The 20,992-nt window shown below is 40.6% G+C and overlaps 1 protein-coding gene across 13 annotated transcripts in view; it reads left to right on the top strand.

The window, feature by feature from the left end:
• Nucleotides 1–20,992, top strand: part of LOC123330947 — a 419,147-nt gene that overhangs the window by 389,852 nt on the left and 8,303 nt on the right. For 12 of the 13 annotated variants that reach the window (XM_044933629.2, XM_044933630.2, XR_006547266.2 and 9 more), the window contains one exon: nucleotides 18,724–20,665. The exons of the other annotated variant lie outside the window; for it this stretch is intronic. In XM_044933629.2, coding sequence (XP_044789564.1) covers nucleotides 18,724–19,099 — 376 coding nt within the window. In that variant the 3' untranslated portion in view covers nucleotides 19,100–20,665. Of the gene's footprint in view, nucleotides 1–18,723; nucleotides 20,666–20,992 lie in introns of those variants that run through there. 13 annotated transcript variants of the gene reach the window in all.

Genomic DNA, 20,992 nt, shown 5'->3' with positions numbered 1-20,992 from the left:
GGTGTACTCTCACATTTATATGTTGAGATCCTAATCCCTAAGGTGATAGATAGTATTAGAAATTAGGAGCCTTTGCGAGGTGATTAAGTGCCCCCATAAAAGAAGGCAGAGCTCCCTTGTCTCTTCACCAGATGAAAACACAATGAAAAGACTGCTCTCTATGAACTGAGAACCTCTCACCAGACACCAAACCTCAGGGCACCATGATCTTGGACTTGCCGGCCCCCAGAACTGTGACAAAGAAATTTATGTTGTTTATCATCTAAACAGTCTTGGTATTTTGTTGTAGCAGCAGAAATGGACTAAGACAATCAGTGGGATATTTTTCATTTACTTTATTCCTCTGGCTTCTTGACTTGTTCTTTGGGTGTGGGGTGGTGGATTTTTCTATTCTAATATATGCATTTAAAGCTGTTAATTTAGAGGTATTATTGATGTTTTTGTATTTCATTATCATTCAGCAAAAAGCATTTTCCAATTTTCATTTTGATTTCTTTAATCCATGGGCTAATTTAGAAGCATATTGCTTAATTGGCAAGCAGTTGAAGATTTTCTAGTTATATTTTTCTTATTGATTTCTAGCTTAATTTCACTGCGCTTAGAGGAAAGATTCTGACAAATCTCAATTCTTTATTTTCTGAGGCTTGCCTACTCTAAACTTTTGGATTATTGAGGACATGCAATTAAATTATATATGTATGTATGTATATATATATGTATGTGTGTGTATATATATATACACACACATATAAATTCCACAAAACATTACCATTATTGTCTGTATAATCAATTTTCAAGAATGTTCACCCATTTATTTATTTATTTTTTTTCCCCTGCTATTTAGTATTTCTTGGAACTATGTGTTTTTATCTGGACTCATTTAATCTAAGGAACTAATTGTGGTATTAATTTTAATGAAGGTGTGATAGTGAATTCTTTATTCTTATTTTCTGAAAATATATTTTTAAAAATTTTGAGGTATATTTACTCAGGTCTAGAACTTTAGGTTGGAATTTATGATATTTTAGCACATTAAATATTCCATGAGTAATCTTCTCGACTCTTCTGTTTCTTTTGAGAAGTAAGCTCTCAGATACTCTAGTTCATCCTTTGAAGGTAGTGTGTTCTGTTTCCTCTGTTTTTAAGATTTTCTTCTTGTTACAGATTTTCAGTAGTTTAACTGTGATGTGGTTATATTTGATTTTATTTGTATTTTACTTGCTTGGGTTTTCTAGAATATCTTGAGTTTGTGGGCTTTCTATCTTTTATAGGTTTTGGAAAATTCATAGCCAGCCAGTTAGATCTTCAGATTTTACTCTGTCCTCTTCTCTGTCTCCTCTCCACTTAAACATCTTTGTCATTTTCTTCCTATCACTGATTTCTCTTGTATTATCTGTATTTTCCATATCGTGTTTCTCTTTCTTCCACTTACATTCTACTGACATTTCTACATTCTGTAGATCATTTCCTCTTCAACATCTAAATCTGCCACTAGGTCTGTCGAAATAATAATTTTCCATATTTTTTTTTAAGTCTAGAATTTTATTTTTAAAACTCCATTCCCTTGGTTTAGTTTTCTATGTCATTATGTAACTTCCCACAATTTTATTTTTTTTTAAATATTTTGACGTTCATAGTAACTTTTGATTAAATGCTTTTCATTTTATCAAAAGCAGTTTTGAAGACTCCATATGAAAAATTGTTACAGAAAAGATTTGTCTTGTCTGTACTGATCAGATAGAGTAGATGACACTTTCATTTTCTCAGCACCTGAGATGAGTTGAGACTTGATAGTCATTTTTGTAAATTGGTGTGAGGTGATAGTTGGTCCGTATAGGTGATAATGTACAGAAACTTCCTCCACTCCATCTTTCACCCTGTGGATGCTTATCCACTGACAGTTCCTACTTCAGTGTTTTTATAACACTGTTAAGTCGCTTCAGTTGTGTCCGACTCTGTGCAATCCCTTGGACGGCAGCCCACCAGGCTCCGCCGTCCCTGGGATTCTCCAGGCAAGAACACTGGAGTGGGCTGCCATTTCCTTCTCCAATGCGTGAAAGTGAAGTCGCTTGGTCATGTCCGACTCTTTGCAGCCCCATGGACTGCAGCCCCCAGGCTCCTCTGTCCATGGGATTTTCCAGGCAAGAGTACTGGAGGGGGTGCCATTGCCACTGGTGGTTGTAAAATGATGACTTTTTCCCTTTCTTCCTTTATTTATTTCTAAACTGGCATTATTCTGTAATGAAATTTTTTGTTTTGTTACTTTTTTTTTAGTATCGAATTTTCCCTGATTAGGCAGCCTGAGTTTATTCAGGCTGGCTTCTCTATCCTTTTAACATGTATTCATGTTTTTACCTTTGTGGTGATGGCCCAGGCATCAAATGTTTCTTCATGAATCTGTGGTTCCATCAAGTGGAGAAGACTTTGAAGTAGACATCTCAGTTTTATATATTATTGCTACTGGTCTGACATTGCTTCTAGGCTCTAGGAAATATATACGTGTGTGTATCCATCTACACACACACACATATTTATTTATATTTACTTGATCAGTCTCTCAGTCATGTCCAACTTTTTCCAGCCTCATGGACTGTAGCCTGTCAGGCTCCTCTGTCCATGGAATTCTCTAGGCAAGAATATTGGAGTGAGGTGAAATTTCCTTCTCCAGGGGATCTTTGAGGCCCTAAGATAGAATTTGCATCTCCTGCATTGGCAGGCGGATTCTTTACCACTAGGACTGCCTGGGAAGCCCCTGTATTAACCTGGTTCCAAATAGGAAAAGGAGTACGTCAAGGCTGTATATTGTCACCCTGCTTATTTAACTTCTATGCAGAGTACATCATGAGAAATGCTGGACTGGAAGAAACACAAGCTGGAATCAAGATTGCCAGAAGTATCAATCACCTCAGATATGCAGATGACACCACCTTTATGGCAGAAAGTGAAGAGGAACTAAAAAGCCTCTTGATGAAAGTGAAAGAGGAGAGTGAAAAAGTTGGCTTGAAGCTCAACATTCAGAAAACGAAGATCATGGCATCCAGTTCCATCACTTCATGGGAAATAGATGGGGAAACAGTGTCAGACTTTATTTTTCTGGGCTCCAAAATCACTGCAGACGGTGACTGCAGCCATGAAATTAAAAGACGCTTACTCCTTGGAAGGAAAGTTATGACCAACCTGGATAGCATATTCAAAAGCAGAGACATTACTTTGCCAACAAAGGTCCATCTAGTCAAGGCTATGGTTTTTCCTGTGGTCATGTATGGATGTGAGAGTTGGACTGTGAAGAAGGCTGAGCGCCGAAGAATTGATGCTTTTGAACTGTGGTGTTGGAGAAGACTCTTGAGAGTCCCTTGATGCAAGGAGATCAAACCAGTCAATCCTAAAGGAAATCACTCCTGAATATTCATTGGAGGGACTGATGCTGAGGCTGAAGCTCCAGTACTTTTGCCACCTAATGCAAATAACTGACTCCTTGGAAAAGACCCTGATGCTGGGAGGGATTGGGGGCAGGAGGAGAAGGGGACGACAGAGGATGAGATGGCTGGATGGCATCACTGACTCGATGGATGTGAGTCTGAGTGAACTCCGGGAGTTGATGATGGACAGGGAGGCCTGGCCTGCTGCGATTCATGGGGTCGCAGGGAGTCGGACACAACTGAGCGACTGAAATGAACTGAACTGAACTGATATTTTTATTTATTTACACATCTTTCAAACTGTCTATACTATAACTATTTATACTAAAAATATGAGTTAATACAGTATTTAAAATTCTAGCTCATTTCTACAGGGCACATATTTGTTTAAGCCCAGAGGACACTGAAAGCATCAATAGTTTTAGGATCTCTGAATATCATATCACTATGAAAATAAAACTTACTGTGGACAGAGACTGCAGCATGAAATTAAAAGATGCTTGCTCCTTGGAAGAAAATCTGTGACAAACTTAGACAGTGTATTAAAAAGCAGAGACATCACTTTGCCAATAAAGGTCCGTCTAGTCAAAGCTATGGTTTTTCCACTAGTCATGTATGGATGTGAGAGTTGGACCATAAAGAAGGCTGAACACCGAAGAATTGATGCTTTTGAACTGTGGTGTTGGAGAAGACCCTTGGGAGACCCTTGAAAGCAAGGAGATCAAACCAGTCAACCTTAAAGGTTATCAATCCTGAATATTCATTGGAAGGACTGATGCTGAAGCTAAAGCTCCAACACTTTGGCCACCTGATGCGAAGAGCTGACTCATTGGAAAAGACCCTGATGCTGGGAAAGACTGAAGGCAGGAGGAGAAGGGGATGACAGAGGATGAGAAAGTTTGGTGGGCATCACCAGTTCAATGGACATGAGTTTGAGCAAACTCTGTAAGATGGTGAAAGACAGGGAAGCCTGGCACACAGCATGACTGAGTGACTGAACAACAAAATGAAAAGAAAACTTACCAACTGTATAGTTTACTATTTGTTTGTAGTTCTTTTCCTTAGATAAAATATGCATACTATGAAATCTGAAAATCTTTAGTATCCAATTCAGTACATTTTGACAAAAACAAGATTTTTTAAAATTCCCCAAGTAACCCTAAAGTGTAATCAGAATTCATTTCCTGTGCAGTATTCAATGGGATCTTCATAAATTTTCATTTGAAATCAACATGGTGAGAGATCTTCCATCAGATCTTTAAAGTTGACAGATCTCAAGTTTTCCCAGTCTCTGGTAATCCAGATACATTGCTGATGAAGCAGGTTTAGACTATGGACATTATAGCAGTCCACCCTTAGTATGTTTTTTTTCCATTAAGAGCTGTTTCTCCTAATTTAAAGAGAGATTACAGAAGCTTTTCCATTTTTAAAAATGGAATTTACAATTTATGGGATAATCCTTTCGCATTCATGGCCTGATAATTTTAGAATGCTGTCAGAGAAGGGAGCCTGGGCATGGGGTGGGGCTACTGAAATGCCCACTGTGTCTTCACACTGTCTGTAACCTGCAGCTTTTGAGAAGTAGTCATCTCTCCATATTTTATTTGAAGCTTCAAGACTTCTAGAAACACTATTCCCAAGATACTTACAAAGACATTTCAACTCCCAAAGCTTGGGTTCTTATCTTTTGTCTCCTTGAACATGTAGAGAAATCACTTGAAGGGATTCTAGCCAGTTGAGACCAAGGATTATTCTATGTTAACAGGGCCAGCACATGCCTGTGCTCCATATTTGGTGAGCTGGTATGTATCTCTTATTGTGAAAATTGATGGTGATCTAGTCAAAAAGAGGAATAACTTAGAGACCATCTCCTTGTGTAGGAACTTGCATGGTAAGAAGGTAGCTTAAGTTGCTTGGATAAAGGAACAGGGTTTTAGTTGTAGTGTCAATTCTGAAACCTGCCCTTAACTCTGCTCTCTTTCAAGCTGCAAAAAGCTTGATGACTGGACATTTGCTATATACATTTTAATTTAGGCCCAGGCTAAAATACAAAAAGTTCTTAAGGCTCTCTTGAGGGGATAGTTTGTCTTCTGCTATTTTCCAGAGACAGTGTTATTATAGACAGTTTTGTCCCCAAGATTGAGTAATTTAAGAATGGGCTCATTTCAGGATTAGGCCAGATAACCAGGTAGCATTGGTAGATCATCTGCATCGACAGTGGTTCTTCAAATACATATATGAAACTTGATCACATTTGTGCTTTGTTTTCAATTCAACATAATGGGTTTTTCCTCAACATGAGATTTCACACAAGTATCACTTTTTGTGTCTGGTTATTTTATTCTTTAAATAAACTTTAGTGTTTAGAGCTGCTGCTGCTGCTAAGTCGCTTCAGTCGTGTCCGACTCTATGCGACCCCATAGATGGCAGCCCACCAGGCTCCCCCGTCCCTGGGATTCTCCAGGCAAGAACACTGGAGCGGGTTGCCATGTCCTTCTCCAATGCATGAAAGTGAAAAGTGAAGTCGCTCAGTCATGTCCGACCCTTAGCGACCCCATGGACTGCAGCCCTCCAGGCTCCTCCGTCCATGGGACTTTCCAGGCAAGAGTACTGGAGTGGGGTGCCATCACCTTCTCCAAGTGTTTACAGCAGTTATAGATTTATAGAAAAATGTGAAAATAGTTCAGAGTGTTCCCATAAATCCCATATTCAGTTTCCCCTATTAGTAACACTTTAGTTAGGTATGTTTTTCTTATAATTAGTGGGCTAATGTTGGCATATGAATTAAAGCCCATGTGGCAGTCATATTTTTTGTTGGAGAATGGTATTAGAAATGAAGACCTGGGAATACGATGTGCCTCTTGACCTTCACAGATGACAAAGCAAGGAAATATATGTGTATATCCTAATTATATAAATCTCTGTCTAGCCATCCATCTATCTACATGCATGAATGCTCAGTTGCTTAATTTTGTCCAACTCTTTTGTGACCCCATGGACTGTAGCCCGCCAGGGTCCTCTGTCCATGGGATTTTCCAGGCAAGAATACTGAAGTGGGTTACCATTTCTTCCTCCAGGGAATCTTCTCAACCCAGGGACTGAACCCGAGTCTACTGCATCTCCTGCTTTGGCAGGCGGATTCTTTACCACTTAGTCACTTAGGAAGTCCTATGTGCTTATACCTATCTATACATATATATACACATATATATATCTTCTTGTAACCATCTCTATCTATATGAAGCTAAATATGAATTAATACTGATATCTCCAATTCTAATCTATTACCACATGAATCATTCTTGTCTCTTCCCCTACTTATCTTTAAATCCCCACCCCAATAGTGATAAACCTGTCTCCCACCATATGCCATGCATTTACTTAATATTTAATTCCAATTTACAAATATAGAGGTTTCATAATTGTAACCTCATACCCACTTGTGCTATCCATTTATATCTAGAGTACAGTGCTTCTGAACAGTTTCTTGTACATTAAGTTTTACAGAGCTTACTCATTTCGGAAGTTAATTAGGCCATCACTTTTTCTTCTACTTCCTTCATCAAAGTTGTTTCGTAGATTTAGAATACAATTAATTTGTTTTTCACATTTGTATTCCACCTTGCTGCTGCCGCTGCTGCTAAGTTGCTTCAGTCGTGTCCGACTTGTGCGACCCCATAGACAGCAGCCCACCAAGCTCTGCTGTCCCTGGGATTCTCCAGGCAAGAACGCTGTAATGGGTTGCCATTTCCTTCTCCAGTGCATACCTTAGGAGTCCCCAATCTCCTAAATGACATTTAAAATTTTGCAGATATTAAAGGCTGTGCTTTGTGTTGTAAAATTCTATAGGTATTGACAAATGCAAGATGTCATGTATATACAATTAGGGTATCAAATCTTTATCGCTCTAAAAGATCAACCATGCTTAACCTACTTAACCCTTCCTGTCCTCCATCCAACATCTTGGCAACCATTGATCTGTGTATTTTCTCTATCAGATCAGATCAGATCAGATCAGTCATTCAGTCGTGTCCAACTCTTTGCGACCCCATGAATCATAGCACGCCAGGCCTCCCTGTCCATCACCAACTCCTGGAGTTCACTCAGACTCACGTCCATCGAGTCAGTGATGCCATCCAGCCATCTCATCCTCTGTGGTCCCCTTCTCCTCCTGCCCCCAATCCCTCCCAGCATCAGAGTCTTTTCCAATGAGTCAACTCTTCGCATGAGGTGGCCAAAGTACTGGAGTTTCAGCTTTAACATCATTCCTTCCAAAGAAATCCCAGGGCCGATCTCCTTCAGGATGGACTGGTTGGATCTCCTTGCAGTCCAAGGGACTCTCAAGACTCTTCTCCAACACCACAGTTCAAAAGCATCAACTCTTCGGTGCTCAGCCTTCTTCACAGTCCAACTCTCACATCCATACATGACCACAGGAAAAACCATAGCCTTGACTAGACGAACCTTTGTTGGCAAAGTAATGTCTCTGATTTTGAATATGCTATCTAGGTTGGTCATAACTTTCCATCCAAGGAGTAAGCGTCTTTTAATTTCATGGCTGCAGTCACCATCTACAGTGATTTTGGAGCCCAGAAAAATAAAGTCTGACACTGTTTCCACTGTTTCCCCATCTATTTCCCATGAAGTGGTGGGACCGGATGCCATGATGTTCGTTTTCTGAATGTTGAGCTTTAAGCCAACTTTTTCACTCTCCACTTTCACTTTCCTCAAGAGGCTTTTGAGTTCCTCTTCACTTTCTGCCATAAGGGTGGTGTCATCTGCATATCTGAAGTTATTGATCTTTCTCCTGGCAATCTTGATTCCAGCTTGTGTTTCTTTCAGTCCAGCGTTTCTCATGATGTACTCTGCATATAAGTTAAATAAACAGGGTGACAATATACAGCCTTGACGAACTCCTTTTTGGGGAATGTCATGTGTGCAAATCATACAGCCTTAATGGACTTCCTTGTTTCACTTATGCATTTAAGATTGATCTTCTTTTCATGGCATGATAGCTCATTCCTTTTTATTGCTGAATAATATTACATTGTATCAATGTAACTGAGTTTGTTTATCCATTCACCTGTTTAAGGACTTTTGCTTATTTACAGTTTGTGGTGATTGTGAATAAGGTTTTCTAAGCAATTGTGTGCAGGATCTTTGTGGACTTAAATTTTCACATCATTTAGGCAAATAGCACTTGCTTTTCTCTCATATGTCCAATATCCACCTTCTGGCAAACTTGCTAATTTTCCTTTTTATTGTCTGAGTGTTAAATTGTTAATATGAAAGGATACTGTTCTCAGTTATGGCATAAAAGTTAGTTCAGTTCAGTCCCTCAGTTGTGTCTGACTCTTTGCGACCCCATGGACTGCAGCACACCAGGTTTCCCTGTCCATCACCAATTCCTGGAGCTTGCTCAAAATCATGTCCATCGAGTCCTTGATGCCATCCAACCATCTCATCCTCTGTCGTCCCCTTCTGCCTTCAATCTTACCCAGCATCAGGGTCTTTTCCAGTGAATCCGTTGTTCGAATCAGGTGGGCAAAGTATTGGAGTTTCAGCTTCAGCATCAGTCCTTCCAATGAATATTCAGGACTGAGTTCCTTTAAGATGGACTGGTTTGATTTCCTTGTAATCCAACGAACTCTCTCAAGAGTCTTCTCAAATACCACGGTTCAAAAGCATCAATTCTAAAGTGCTCAGCTTTCTTTATGGTCCAACTCTCACATCCATACATGACTACTGGAAAAGCCATAGCTTTGACTATGGAGTGGTAAGCACAAATAGCTATTGTCTGTGACTCACCAGGCACAGTCTAGTGGGCAACACATATATTAGCAGATTAATCACACAAATAAATTACCAATTGCAACTCTACCATCTTAACCAAATGATCAAAGTTAATGTCACTAATAATTGAACAAGTCAATATCATATGTCTCCTGATACAGTACACTGAGATGAAAAAACATCAGATCTTTGATATTTCAGCAAATTAAGTAACTGAAATGTAACCATAAGGAACATCAGACAAACCCAAACTGAGGGTTATTTTATAGAATAACTGTTTCTTTATTCTTTTTTTAACATTTTATTTTTTATTGGGATGTAGCCAATTAACAGTGTTGTGATAGTTTCAGATGACTAGCAAAGGGACTCAGCCAGATATATACATGTATCCATTCTCCCCCAAACTCTTCTCTCATCCAGGCTGCCATATAACATTAAGCAGAGTTCCCTGTGCTGTATAGCAGGTCCTTGTTGGTTAAAAAAAATCAAGGTCGCAATAGGCAAAGACAAATTGAGGGATTATTCCAAATCAAAGGAGACAAAGACACGTAACAAGTAAGTGCAATGTGTGTTCCTGGGTTGGACCTTGAAGCAGAATTTTTTTTTTTCATCAGAGGAAATTTTGGGGAAACTGGATTGGTGATGTATGAATAGTTTATAGAAAATATTATTGGAGAAGGAAATGACAACCCACTCCAGTATGCTTGCCTGGGAAATCCCACAGACAAAGGGGCCTGGTGGGCTACAGTCCATGGGGTCGGGAGAGTCAGACAGGATTGAACAACAACAATGGTATTATGTTAATGTCAACTTCACCACTAACATTTAACTGTGTTACAGAAGAACATGTCTTGGTAGGAAGCTCACAAGTATTTAGGGGGAAAGTGACATTATGTTTGCAACTTAAATGGCTTATAACAAGAAAAAATAATATGCATGTATGCATAGAGAAAATTATAAGCAGGTGTGGAGAGCTTTAGCAAGTGAACAGTCTGCGAGGGTTATATGGGAGATGTTTCAGTTATTTCGCTGCTTTTATGAAATTGCTTTCAAATAAAAGTCTACACAAAAGAATAAAAATCACAAATGCAGTTAAGTTCTGAGAATGAGATGAACATGATGCTTTGATAGAAAAATAGAAGGACTAGGTAGGTGAAAGAGGGGAAGGAAGAACATTTAAATCAGTCTCAATCAAAAAAATAATTATTAAATACTTGCCACATCCCAGAGACTGGCTCTTGATAATGGGAGGACAACAGTGATGAAGAGAGAGAAAGTTTCTGTCCTCAAGGAGTGTTTATGGTTGAGGGACATTAAACAATCTTAAATAAATTATGAAGATACGTTTAGGAAGAGCTGTGAGGAGTTTATTTGGCTCATTCAGACTGGAAATGAGTTTCAAAAGGATCACAGTATTGGTGGTGGGTTTAGAAAGAAAGGAATTTAATTCAGGAGAGATATTTAGCAAGTAAAAGAGAAGAACAAGAGAGCAAATTTGCAGGTTGATATAGGAGAATGGTGTCTACAATTACTCTCAAGATTTTGGATTTCCACCTCAGTGCCTCTCAAATAGCCCATCATTAAAACACAAACATATCAGTGCACAGAATTCAGGTTGAACTCTTTCTTTTGTCACATGTTCCATACAATTTTCAGGTAATTTAGAGTGACATTTCTTAAGCACAGTATTGGCATAGTTACTGTTGCATTGAATAGTCTATGTTGATGTTCTCCTATTTGTTATTCAATTTCGTCTTCTCCCTTTTTCATAATGTCTTTGAGTAAACAATCTACCCAGGGTTCCAAACTGATGTCATTCTCCCGGTAACGTTCCCTCCCATCCACCTGCTTTAATCTCTTGGACTCCCTTGATCATTATTCCAGCTGTTTCCTCTTTTATATCACTTCTTTTCTCTTTTCTTTACCATCAAGCATTTCTCGTGTCTTTAAACAACCTCTATCAGGAACTCGGCCTTACCTCTCCTGATCTTGCAAATGAAAGACTCTTAGAAAGTCTAAATCTATCTTTGGAAATGGTTTTCTTCTTTCAGAATGAACAGAATCAAATTAAGATGACAAAAGATGAGAAGAACCTAACCTTTGAATAGTTATTCTAGTAGAAGCATGGGGTCGCAAGAGATCTTAAAAATCATAGGTATTTAAGGCCTCTTTAATTCAGCCCTCCATATAATAAAAAGATGCCATGTGAAAGGCTATTATTTATCTTTCCCAATTAAATATCTCTAGGTATGGGAAACTTGCTACTCCCTGTGCCATTTATAAATATATTAATGTATTTAACAAATAGATATATTTAAAATTATATAATGCATTTGTATATTCATAAATATAACTTTATATATTTACAAATGGCACAGGAAGTAGTGAGTTTCCTGGAGATATTTAATTAGAAAAAATAAAAAATAGTCTTTGAGACCATTATTTATATATAAATATATAAATTTATATATATTTATTTATATTTCTATATATATATATATATATACACACACACACACACACACACAGTTTATTGATTGTCTAGTGGGAGTGAATGCTACATCTAGTTCACTTTTGATGTGATTTACTCGCTGTGAATGACACCCAGGGTGCTCTTACACCTTACCTAACCCAGACAGAGGATGGTGGCTTATTTCACTTATATTTGGGTGAAACTAATACAAAGTCCAGGTCTCTAAGTTTTGTGCTCAGTCACTCAGTTATATCCAGCTCTTTGTGTCCTCATGGGCCATAGCCCACCCACCAGGCACCTCTGTCCAGGGAATTTTGGCAAGAATACTGAAGTGGGTTGCCATTTCTTCCTCCAGGGAATCATCCGAATGCAGGGATCGAACCGCGGTCTCCTGCGGTGGCAGGCAGATTCTTTACCATGGAGCCATCTGGGAAGCGCCCCATGTTCTCATACCACTGAAGTGTTTAACTTTCCAGGGGAAAAAAACTGAACTATAGAGTCAGTAGAGGTATGGGGAAGAGAGGATGGATTTGAGAGGCATTTAAAAGGTGCATCAACAGTATGCAATGACTGACGTGTGCTATGGTAGTATGAACAAACAAGGAAACTTAGAGAATTTCCATGCTAAGATGGCATATTGAACATACATATCTAATTTTACTCCCTAAAGTACAGTAAAAAGCTATCATAAAGATATTTAAAAAATAAATTGTAATTCCATAATATTTTGGAAAGTGGATGGCAGATTGACTGGAAAGAAGTAATTGACTAAATGGACTTGAGAAAGTAAGATGCTAAGAACATGAAGGGAAAACTGAGAGCACTATTACATGGGTAGCAGCCTCCCTATTCAATGAAAGTTAAAATATCACAATAATTGGAATTTGGGGAAGGAGAAGCAGAAGGGTGGTAGAAGAGAGCTATGGTTTCAACTACCAAGTAGGAAGGACATCCAGAGATAGTGCCTAAAATGCATAAATGTGAAGTGTTCATTTATTGATAAATAGAAATAAGATGTAAAAGTTTCAGAAGAACTAAGGAAATCTAAAGTTACTGCATCTGAGAAAGGGTATTTCTTATAAGTCTATACTGTCTGATGGGGCTTCCCCAAAGGCTCAAGCGGTAAAGAATCTGCCTGCAGTGCAGGAGACACAGGTTCAATCCCTGGGTTGGGAAGATCCCCTAGAGAAGGAAATGGCAACCCACTCCAGGATTCTTGCCTGGAGAATCCCATGGACAGAGGAGCCTGGTGGGCTGCAGTCCATGGGGTCACAAAAGGGTCAGACACAACTGAGTGACTAAACCACACACTGTCTGATTTTAAAATTCTGTGCATATATTAAGAAATTAAGTTAAAGAGAGGTTTATGATGTTTTCCTGATGTGAATCTTTTAAAGATAATAAGAACTGTTTAAAAAGGAAGGCATGCAGGAGGATAACAGAGGTCAGATCCGTCCACGGACAGATGAGAAAATGGAGGCATGACATAATTGCGTCTAATCTTGCAGTTCCCAAAGCACAGCCACTGTCAGGAATGCAGTCATCTGCATGTCTAAATTAGCTTCTACTCCAAATACAAGGCCGAACCATTCTAGCAGGACGGCAAGGATGTGGTCCTGGAAATTCCACACCAGCACAATGCTGACTTCTTGGCAGTGTGCCAAAACGGTAGATTAAACATATTGACGACAAGGAGACAGCATTGTCACGGTGACGAGCCATGGCGACTGCAGGAATTAAGCTGAAATCTGGGTGCAGGAAAGGAGATTTCTTCATGTCTTTCAATGAGCGCGAAAGGGGAACCTACCACGGATAGGCTGAGGTGAAAGCGTACTAATGGGAGTGACAGTAATGAGATTATATGTATTATAAGCACTGACAATTATGCTCTCGTTACTAAAATACACAAAGGGAATGAACACAATTATGTAACAGCCACTGCGGGACAATGAACTTATTATACCATTGGCGCTGTAATCTATAAAAGTTGGCTGCTGCATTTTATGCATTTATGAGAACAAAATGAAGCATTTCCCCTCTTATATCCCATAAAATTGGGGGAAACTAATATTTGAAGAAATTGTTCTGGAAATGGGCCTTCAGTGGTCATCCCCTTTTGGGAATTCTCTGTTGTGTTGCTTGGAGATTTTGAGTGAGGGGTGTGGGGGGAGGTGAGGACTATTCCAGGCCCCTTCAGCCTTCTTCAACCCAGAGTAGTGCTACCTCTATCTCTTTTGAAAATAGGCTGTCCTATAATATGTATTGTTATTTTTTTAATTGGAGGGTAATTGCTTTACAATATTGTGTTGGTTTCTGCTGTGCAACAGCATGAATCAGCTATATGGTACATATATTCCCTCCCTCTTGCGCCTCACGCCCCCCACCCTGACCCCCATCCTACCTCTCTAGGTCGTCACAGAGCACTGAGCTGAGCCTGTGCTATCCAGCGCTGACCCACTAGCCATCTACTTGACACACGGTGGTGTATATATGTTAATCCCAATCTCCCAGTTTACCCCACTCTCCCCTTCCTCCCCCGTCCACATATCCGTTTTCTACATCTGTGTCTGTATTCCTGCCTTGCAAATGGGTTCATCTGTACCATTTGTCTAGATTCTACATATAGGCATTAGTATATGGTATTTGTTTTTCTCTTTCTGACTGACTTTGCTCTGTATGGCAGACTGAAGATCCATCCACATCACCACAAATGACCCAGTTTTGTTCTCTTTTATGTCTGAGATTACTCTGTAGTAGATATGTACCACATCTTCCGTATCCGTTCCTCTGTCTATAGACATTTAGGCTGCTTCCGTGTTCTGCTTCCTGTGCTACAGTGAACACTGGAGTACCCAGGTTGTTTTGAATTATGGTTTTCTCAGGGTATTTGTATTTGCCCAGTGGTGGGATTGCTGGGTAATAAGATAGCTCTATTTTTAGTTTTTTAAGGAACCTCCATTCTATTGTCCATAGTGGCTGTATCAGTTTATATCCCCACCAACAGTGTAAAAGTGTCCCTATAATATTTTATATAAAAACATGCTTCTACTGCAACAACAAAGTTTGAAATTCACAAGTCTTTTCAGTTTGCTTGCTTTTGAGATGAGGGGTCTGAGGCCTTGAGAATTTAAGTGGCTTGACTAAGATCCATCTGAGCTAGAATGAGAACCAAGGCCCTGACTCCTTGGTATGCCATTGCTGCTTGCTACATCACACATGGATGTGGCAAGAACATGCATTGTCTGTGACGATGAACGCCTTGGAAGGGCTTTATCCAACGTGGTGGACTTCTTCAGCACTGCAGAAACTGGTGATGCAGTGTAATTCCAAGACACCACACAGACCAGCAGTGATGACTTGCCAGAGATGATGCCTGGATAGGTTGAAAAGGGTCCTGCAGACCAGACTGTGCTAATTCATTTTGCTTGAAATAATTTATTTAAGAGCAATTTGTTGTTGTTCTTCAGTCGCTCAGTCATGTCGGACTCTTTGAAACCCCATGGACAGCAGCACGCCACGCTTCCCTGTCCTTCACCATCTGCTGCAGCTTGCTCAGACTCATGTCCATCGAGTCAGTGATGTCATCCAACTGGCTCATCCTCTGTCGTCCACTTCTCCTCCTGCCTCCTATCTTCCCCAGCATCAGGGTCTTTTCTAGTGAGCCAGCTCTTCACATCAGGTGGCCAAACTGATGGAGCTTCAGCTTCACCATCAGTCCTTCCAATGTATATTCAGGACTGATTTCCTTTAGGATGGACTGGTTGGATCTCCTTGCAGTCCAAGGGACTCTCAAGAGTCTTCTCCAACACCACAGTTCAAAAGCATCAATTCTTTGGTGCTCAGCCTTCTTTATGGTCCAACTCTCATATCCATACATGACTACTGGGAAAACCATAGCTTTGACCATATAGACTTTTGTTGGCAAAGTAATGCCTCTGCTTTTTAATATGCTGTCTAGGTTTGTCATAGCTTTTCTTCAAAGGAGCAAGCATCTTTTAATTTCATGGCTGTAGTCATCATTCACAGTGATTTTGGAGCCCAAGAAAATAAAGTCTGTTACTGTTTCCATTGTTTCCTCATCCATTTGCCATGAAGTGATGGGACCAGATGCAATGATCTTAGTTTTTTGAATGTTAAGAACAATGACCTGCGGTAAAATCCAAGTAGAAAAGCACTTACGAATTATTATACATGCATCTTATATACAGTACTTACAGTGAGTGCATTTAGAAATAGAGAAATGGATCATTTATTTGGAACCGCAACCACAAGTCAACAGAATATTTTCAGTTTATCCACCATATGGATTAATGTACATGAAGAATTAAAACCAGAACAGCTAAACTCATGGACATTTGATCTCTACAAATTTGAGTGGGTGTAGTTGTTGGAAGCAGCAGGAATTTTGGATGGTAGGAAAAGTGGATAATCAACTCACTTTTTAATGCATTTTTAGAGCTTCCTTGCCAGTTGGCTTCCAGTGTGAGGTGCTGGCAGAGACGGGATAAAGGGAGGGCAGGAGGAGAGAGGCTGGGGTGTGCGGTTTAGCAGGACATCTCTGTCATGGGACAAGACCTTGCAAGGCTGCAGTCTGCCTCAGGTATGGCGTCTCCCTGGATTTGAGGAACACTGTTTCCACCTCTGTGCTGTTACCCAGTGGCTTCTGTGATTCAGCACTGGAGATGTCGCTAGTCCTGGGAACCTCATCATGCTGAGACCTGCCCTCACCTAAGTTATCTCATCCCTATCATCTTTTCACTTGAACCATCTGGGTAGAATTCTTTACCAGAACATACTCTATCTAGAGTGAAATTTCTAAAATGTGGTGAATTAGAGCAATTCTACCGACTTTCTAGAAGGACCACTGAAAGAATGAGCCTCTTTAGATTATGTAAGATCTATAAATTCTTACATATATGAGAAAGCTTTAAAAAAAAAAAAAGAATTGTCACAGTTGTTCACATGCAGCAAGCACAGTTAAAGACACCTAGGGGTTTTGATATTTGCTTTAGAAAATGCCTTTCTGTATCTGAGTATGGAATGGCGTGTCATACTTTGTAATGGAAACTGTATTAGACTCAGGAAAGAGACCTGCGTTACATTTCTTGCTGTCCGGCTTTAGCACAGTCACATCAACTCTGATCCACTTCGGTTTCCTTTGTTTAAATTGGTTTTAGGAGTCATTGGGCTGTCTGTATCAGATATCCAATTTCTGTGACACCACATTTGTCTCTAGGGCTTTCCTTGCGGCTCAGAAGGTAAAGAATCCTCTGGCAATGCCGGGAGATCTGGGTTCGACCCCTGGGTCGGGAAGATCCCTTGGAAAAGGGCATGGCAACCCACGCCAGTATTCTTGCCTGGAGAATCCCATGGACAGAGGAGCCTGGAGGGCTACAGTCCACGGGGTCGCTGAGAGTAGAACACAACTGAGCGCACACAATCATGCTTACATTTACAAACTGATGTCTAGGTCCAGAAAGCAAGTCTCAAGCCAGGAGCAAAGGAGAAACTGACCAGCCTGGCTGTGAATAGAGAGGGAAAATAGAGGTAGGGAGCAGGAGTGAATATGCACATTTCCTTATTTGCAAGTCTTTGGGGGCAGTGTTTAAATCACAAAGCATTCAGGGCCTCTGGTTGCTGCAGATGAGGTTCCAAAATGGGTTCCCTTAGAAGCACAGTGGCTCATTTTCTGTAGTGCTCTGTGAGGAATACAGTGTTTCCCTTCCCTGCTCAGCCCAGCTCCACCTTGGGGCTCTGAGCTCTGGCCCCCATCCCCACTGCAGCTCTTTCCCAGGCACAGTAGAGGAAGCTGCAGGCCAAACTGCTTTCTCCTGAGCATCTTCGGACCTGTCTGGTGAGATCAGATTCAAATCTCTTCTTCTTGGAGCCCATTCAAATCAAATCACAATACTCATTCTGTGGAAGGTGACTGGGAGTAGATGTACTTTGCTGCGTCCCCTGATAGTCCTACGATCCAGTCCTGAGGCAGGGAGACAAGGAGAACTGCTGCATAAGAATTGCTTTCCATGAGGAATCTTTGGGTTTTAATGTGTGTATTTTTAAATATTTATTTATTTGTTTATTTGGCTGCATTGGGTCTTAGTCATGGCAGGCCTTTCTCTAGTTGTGGCCTGTGGGTTGTAGAGCTCGAGGGCTTCATTGCCGTGCAGCCTGTGGGATCTTAACTCCCTGGTCAGGGATGAAACCCATGTCGCCTGATTAGGAAAGTGGATTCTTAACCACTGAACCACCAGGATAGTCCCTGGAGGAGGAATGTTTCCTCTTTGTTTCTGTTTACAGGTTGAGTGGTAGGAACATCTCAATGTTAAGATCAGGAACGTGGGGCTTACCCAAGAACAATGACCTTTGTTATCTTTTTGCTTTCAAATTACATACGCCTGCAAGATTCCCATTTTGCCACATTGTAAGAAAGAACAGTCCTTGAGGACTTTTTGTTCTACAGCACAAAGCTCGAGACTTTTATTCATTTGAACTGGTCACTTTAACTTCCTTGTTATCTATCTGTCTCTGTGATTTATTTTGCTACTGAATCCTTAAGCAAAAACCGTTTCCTTCATAGCATGTTAAAGTCAACAGAGCTAAGTTGACTCACTCTGAAATCCACATGGTGTCTCTCTTTCTCTGGAAGAAAAAAAAATAAAAGGTTTACCTAAACCCTGTTCTTTCCTTTTATTCTCTTTGCACACGAACACTTTTTATTTATTCTTTTTTATAATACGTTTTATAATACATCATTTAAGGTACTAAGGAAGCTTTGCTGTGAAATTCTCTTTTATAATAGTCTGTCTGAGGCAAAGTTTCAGCTTTCTCTCCTGATCTTTTGAAATCACTTTCCCAAGGGCTGCAAAGACACAGTGATGGCATGGTTGGCAAATGTGTTTGAGGTCTTTGGGGATCTGTGGTTCTAAGACTATAGAAGTGTTGTTGCCTGTGTTTGAGAACTTTTGTCTCTTTTCCCATCCAGTGATGATCACTCTTCCATGATAATTTCCATGGGTAATCTTGGCATTTTCCCAGGTCTGTACTACAAAGTTCTTGGAGAAAACAAGATCGAGTGTCAACTCTGCAGTGTCCGCTTTCTTGTTACTGGGCACGCTCATTCCTAACAAGATGGAACACACAACAGCGTCACATCCCACCACTTGGGGGAGATAAGGAAGAGAGGCAACGTGGCAGCCAACAGCACGCAACATCCTACCCGTCGGCACCTGACACGTGGAGCTGGATGCGTTTGATTCAGCTGTTCATGTGTGTGTCATCTACGCATCCGAAGTGGGCATTAAGGAGCATATACAGTACCTGCCTGTCCCAAGTGCTGAGGACAGCCCTTCCATCCAAAGGTGCATCAAAGCTGCTCTTGGCTTTAGACAACAGGAAGTGGACTAGATGGTAACCCGGGGCTTGGTCTGTGCCCTATCACTGCTCATTCCTTTAGGGCTGAATTAGGACAGTAGCTGCCTTGCTGGGCCGCATATGTACAGCCATTGTGTTTGTCTGCCTGGTATCATTTTTAACTTAAAAAAAGCTTTTTAAAATTTACTTATTTTTATTTTTGGTTGCCTTGGGTCTTCATTGCTATGCGGGCTTTCTCTAGTCGCAGGGAACGGGAGCTCCTCTCTAGTTGACTAGGGCCTTCTCAGGGTGGTGGCTTCTCATGTGGAGCACGTGCTCCAGGGCACTCAGGCTTCGGTAGTTGAGGCTCACAGGTTCTGGAGGGCTGGTTCAGTAGTTGCGGTGCATGGGCTTAGTTGCCTCTCAGCATGTGGAATTTTCCTGGACCAGGGATCAAACCGGTGTCCCCTGCATTGCAAGGCAGATTCTTAACCACTGACCACCAGGGAAGCCCTCCTTTTTAACTTAAAGGGCAGTATCCAGTCTTCTTTATAAAGTTGAGGGGAAAACACTTAAGTCTTGAAGGGACTACAAATAAGGGTGGATTCCCTCTCCTGGCCAGGGTGTCGACAGGTACAACAAGCCTTCATGAGAGTTGAATCCCTGAAAAGTGACTTAAAGAAGGAACATAACTGATGCTGATTCTTCCCACTGACCTGTCCTAGAAGAAAATACCTGTGAATTCCCACTTACCTGAATTTCCTCAGTTGCTCTGGATCATGGACTTTCCAAAGTTCGATCCTTCAACCTTCTCTTGGATTCTTTGACCTACCAAATATCCTTCCAGTGATTTATCTCCCTCTTCCATTTTTAAAGAATTGCTCCTAGTCAGTTTTTGTTGTTTATCATCCCCTCCAACCCTAGCTGCTCTAATCTTTTTTTTTTTTTAACTGTTTTTTAAAGCATACCTTGCATACTGTTTTCAGAATAATCTCCTTGCTCCACAGCTGATACACTCCTGCCAGCATCCTCAACACTTCCAGTTCCTACTGGCCTGTGTCTCAATTCCTCAGCCTGGCCTTTCATGTTCATCCCCCACCTGCTATCTACACCTTCTCTCTAAGGAAGACATGTGCAAAGAGTCAGATGACAGGGGAAGTAATCAGAAGAGGGGCCAGAGAAATAACACAGGAGAACTAGTGATTTCTAATTTTATGAATTAGAATTAGTGATTTTACGAATGTAAAAATAATAAAGGGGCTTCCCAGGTGACTCAGTTGTAAAGAATCCACCTGCAATGCAGGATTTGAGGGTTCAACTTCTGGGTCAGGAAGCGTCCCTGGAGAAGGAAATGGCAACCCATGCCGGTATTGTTGCCTGGGAAATCCCATGGTCAAAGGAGCCTGGGAGATTACAGTCCATGAAGCTGCATAAGAGTCAGACATGGCTTGGCAACTAAACAACAACAACAACAAATAAGATGTAAAGTTCTTCCCCACTCTAAACTTCTGTACTTCAGATCTGGTCCCAACTTGATTTTTCTTATTGTTATGTATTGAGAATATAGCAACTTGGGGTATACACACCCATATATATTCCCCACAATAAAGATGCTTCTCTGTGAAAATCTAAGTTGTATACATTCAATATCACAGAAATACAAGTCTATGCCCCTACAAGTCTATGTAGGTCTTGTGAAGACCTACAAGACCTTTGAGAGTTAACACCACGAAAAGATGCCCTTTTCATCACAGGGGACTGGAATGAAAAAGTAGAAGGCAAGAGATACCTGGAGAAATAGGCAAATTTGGCCTTGAAGTACAAAACAAAACAGGGCAAAGGCTAACACAGTTTTATCAAGAGAACATACCGGTCATAGCAAACACCGCCTTCCCACAACACAGAGAGAAGACTACACATGACATCACCAGATGGTCAATACCAAAATCAGATT

The sequence above is a fragment of the Bubalus bubalis genome, chromosome 21, assembly GCF_019923935.1.
Source record: "Bubalus bubalis isolate 160015118507 breed Murrah chromosome 21, NDDB_SH_1, whole genome shotgun sequence".
NCBI lineage: Eukaryota > Metazoa > Chordata > Mammalia > Artiodactyla > Bovidae > Bubalus > Bubalus bubalis.
Note: the sequence above shows the minus strand (reverse complement) of the source record. Positions and strands in the feature narration are given on the sequence as shown.